Source organism: Cicer arietinum, chromosome 3 (genome assembly GCF_000331145.2).
Source record: "Cicer arietinum cultivar CDC Frontier isolate Library 1 chromosome 3, Cicar.CDCFrontier_v2.0, whole genome shotgun sequence".
Classification (NCBI taxonomy): Eukaryota; Viridiplantae; Streptophyta; class Magnoliopsida; order Fabales; family Fabaceae; genus Cicer; species Cicer arietinum.
This window is the reverse complement of record NC_021162.2, coordinates 3,037,067-3,041,179: the sequence shown is the minus strand read 5'-3', so window position 1 is coordinate 3,041,179 and position 4,113 is coordinate 3,037,067. Positions and strand designations below refer to the sequence as shown.

The following is a 4,113-nucleotide window of genomic DNA, read 5'->3' as shown; positions in this document are numbered from 1 at the left end:
ATATATATATATATTATAATAGTTGTACTAATTACTATTGTATAATTGTCCTATTTGAAATTTGAGTTGTATCTCACGAAATTACAAAAATCAATATTTTACTATTAAACCAATACATCGAAAACTATATATACATATCTAAAATAAAATAATACATTTTGTCTTTTAAAATAAAATACATTTCCTCAAGTGTATAAGAACTATTCAAAGAATATAAAATATATATATTTGTATATATACACTATTATAAAGGTAATTTTAATTTTGGTTAAACTTTTTTAGAAATAAATTTATCCTTAACGATTTAGTTTTATTTGAAATTACAATTTAAACTTATCCACACTATAATTATAGGAAACTCCATAACATCTCAATCTTTTAAAAATTCAAATGGAAAATACATATAACATAAATACTGAAATTTGCTATATTAAAGCACTAATTCCACATACGAAAACTATTCAAAGAATCTAACTTTTAAACATACATTTTCTCAAACTTATTTTACACATGACAACTATTCAACGAATTTAAAGTTCAACTATTTATACAAAGGTAATTCTTATTTTTGTATCAAAAATTCTTAAATTTATTTGGACATGGACAAATTTACTCTTAATAATTAAGTGCTTTTTTCAAATTTGTATTTAAACTTATCCATACCATAATTATAGCAAATTCCATAATATCTAAATCTTTTCACAATTCAAATTTAAAAATATATATCATAAATATTAGTATTGAAATTTAGAATATATATAAAATAAAGGTGAAACAAACAAATTAAAATAACATATTATATTATTTAATAAAAATAGACAAACATTAAAAAAGGATCAGATAAACAAGCTGCTCTGCTTTTAGTTAGTCTATATAATGACATCTATTTTATGATCTTATGAGTGGAAAAACAAATTCATCTTCCTTGCTTTCAAATTTTATATACCCTTCTTGAATTGTGTTTCTTGATATGGAGGTCAAATCCAATGAAAACATTGATTCCTCATATGATAAAATAGCTGAAATGAAAGCTTTTGATGAAACAAAAGCTGGTGTAATGGGTCTTGTACAACGTGGGGTGACAAAGATTCCACGCATGTTCTATTCTGGAGAATTCACTGAAAACTCTGATGGTAACACAAAATTAAGTGTTCCTGTCATTGACCTCAAAAACATAAACAACGATCCTACTCATCGTGTGGAAATTCTTAGCCAAATTCGAACTGCTTGTAAGGAGTGGGGATTTTTCCAAGTGATTAATCATGGAATTCCTGTTTCTGTCTTGGATGGAATGATTGATGGATCTCTTAAGTTTCATGAACAAGATGCAGATTTGAAGAAACCGTATTACTCGCGTGATTTAGAGAAAAAAGTTACATATTTCTCTAATGTGTCACTTTTTAGTGGAAATCCAGCTAATTGGAGAGATACAATTGGTTTTACTGTTGCTTCTGAATCATTTAAATCACATGAAGTACCAGAAATATGCAGGTAAGTAAGATTTTATTTTAGTAATAGATTTGAAATATTTTAATGATTGATTGATGATTGATGTTTTGATTGAATGAATTATTACAGGGATATCGTGGTTGAATTTTCACAAAAAATAAAGGAATTGAGTTTCTTTATCTTTGAGTTGTTGTCTGAGGCACTAGGACTTAATCCTTCATACCTCAGTGATTTGAATTGTGGTGAAAGATTATTTATAATGGGTCATTGTTATCCACCATGCCCTGAACCTGAATTAACTCTGGGAGCTACCAAACACACTGATGGTAATTTTATGACATTGCTTATACAAGATCAACTTGGTGGCCTTCAAGTTCTTCATGAGGGTAAATGGGTAAATGTTCCTGCTGTACATGGAGCTCTTGTTGTAAACATAGGTGATCTTTTACAGGTAAATATTGTCAATATTTTTCATTAGCGGGTAGTCTGCTAAATATTACTTTGTCTCTAGGGATGACAACATAACACACACATGTGGGTATCCACCTAAACCCATTTGATTTGGGCGGGAAAATCTGTTTTGATTTGGTGTGGGTACGGGTACGATTTTTCTCCAAAATTAAAATTCGGGAGCGGGGACGAGTTTGGGGTGATGATATCCACTCTGCACCCAAACTCGCAAGTAATATTATAGTAATTTTTAAATTTTCTATACATATATATATTGAATATTTTTAAATATTAAAAACTATAATCTTATCTCTATAAAAAATATTTCTTAACTTTATTATTGTGTAATAATAATTATTTTATTATATTAATTATAATAGATACGATTTTTAAATTTATAATCTTATATATATTAATGGGTGTGGATTGAGGAGGCAAAATTTCACATCCGCTAAGAAACGAGTGCGGGTTTGAATTTTCCCGATTAATCAGGTGTAGAATTGAAGAAACAGAATTCACCTCCGCTCCGCCCCATTGTCATGTCTATATATATCTATCATTAATTTTTTGTGCTCTTAAAATTTTCATTTTGTGCCAAAAAAAATTTAACTTTTAAAAAATTAACATTTTATTAGACAATTTTTTCTCTTTATATCTTTATAAAACACAATTTATTTATTCAACAAATTTTATATATTTATTGAGTCAAATGAATTTTATATTTATTAAGTATGTTGCATTGGAAATAGACAAGTCATTTAATTGGCACAAGTACAAATGTAAAAAATAAAATAAAAAATAACACTTATATAGTTGAATAATTCTATGCATCATAATAAATATTTATGATACAAAAAATGGTTTAAATAAAATTTTACTTCCTATAATATTTCTAAATTTTACTTTAAATTCTTATTAAAAAAAATTCAACTTTTTAGTTTATAAAAAAAATCTATTTATTTTTAGTCTTTATTTTTAAAAAATTATGTAAAAACTCTACACTTTTTTCCCTTAAAAAAATTCTTATATAATCAAAATAAAGATTAAAAGTGAAAAAAAAAAAGAATTTAGGAACTAAATTTAAAAAATGATGATTTTGTAAATACCAAAAAGTATATATTTAATATTAAAAATAAAAAGTTCAATATTTTTAATCAGACATTATAAAAATAAATAAAAATGAAAGCAAGTAGTTGATGAAAAGTAAATACAACCCGTGATTTGTACGTTTGAATAAATGACTGATGTATTATATTTTTCATACTATTACTCTTTTCTGACTTACATAATAGTCTTACCAATTTCTTGTATATTATTGCAGCTTATCTCAAATGACAAGTATGTAAGTGTTTATCACAGAGTCATATCACAGAAGATAGGTCCAAGAATTTCTATAGCATGTTCCTTTATGAATACTCATGACCCAATTGAAGGTAACTCAAGGGTGTATGGTCCTATTAAGGAACTCACTTCTGAAGAAAATCCACCAATCTACAAAGACATTACAATAAAAGATTTCTATGCTCATTGTTATAAAAAAGGACTTGATGGACACTCTTCCTTGGAGCCTTTTAAGTTGTGAATTCAACATGTTCATGTTCTTTTGAATCTCATCGAGCTACCATACTCTATCTAAATAAAAATTTGTGTATTTTCACAATGTAATAAGTTTCTAAAACTGAAATAAATGAGTATGTATGTGTTGTGTAACACCCCTGATTTCTATGAGTTATTATTATTATTATTATTATTATTATTATTATTATTATTATTATTATTATTTCTTAAGTCTATTATCTAAAAGTAAGTAGTTGAGTTATTTATCCAAGATTACATGTAAATGATTAAAAACTATAAGTAGAGTGGCTTACTTAAGTTTAGAGTAAAAATATAAAATTATTGTGATATAATTTGGTTGGATTTAGTAGTGAACCGTTAAAGGAGTTAAGATAGAATTAAAGGGACTAAAGAACATTAATTCCAAAGTAGCTCTACAACTAAAAATAAGACCTTAGATAAATTACTACATTTGAAAAAGGGTAATTTTGGAAAACCCTACCACTCAATTACCCTTATAAGTCCTATTTTCTTCTTTTCATTCATTTGTTGAAGAAAACAAAATTAGAAGAAAAAAATGTAAGGTAAAGAGAGAGGGAGTTGAACGAGAAAGAGAGTGAGATAAGAAGAAATAAGAAAATGGAAAAGAAAATTCCC

At 26.3% G+C, this 4,113-nt stretch overlaps 1 protein-coding gene across 1 annotated transcript; it reads left to right on the top strand.

The window, feature by feature from the left end:
• Positions 1 to 900: 900 nt before the first annotated feature.
• Positions 901 to 3,608, top strand: LOC101507993 (1-aminocyclopropane-1-carboxylate oxidase homolog 1-like). The gene is made up of 3 exons (XM_004491750.4): positions 901 to 1,491; positions 1,579 to 1,900; positions 3,221 to 3,608. Exons 1-3 carry the CDS (start codon positions 971 to 973, stop codon positions 3,479 to 3,481), a joined length of 1,104 nt encoding a protein of 367 aa, XP_004491807.1. The 5' UTR covers positions 901 to 970; the 3' UTR covers positions 3,482 to 3,608.
• Positions 3,609 to 4,113: the final 505 nt, after the last annotated feature.

What these genes read in the sequence shown, in the direction of transcription:
- LOC101507993 (XM_004491750.4), top strand. Translation starts at nt 971, where the DNA reads ATGGAGGTCAAATCCAATGAAAACATTGATTCCTCATATGATAAAATA. An exon ending in GAAGTACCAGAAATATGCAG is followed by an intron (nt 1,492 to 1,578) that starts GTAAGTAAGATT and finishes GAATTATTACAG; the next exon opens with GGATATCGTGGTTGAATTTT. An exon ending in ACATAGGTGATCTTTTACAG is followed by an intron (nt 1,901 to 3,220) that starts GTAAATATTGTC and finishes ATATTATTGCAG; the next exon opens with CTTATCTCAAATGACAAGTA.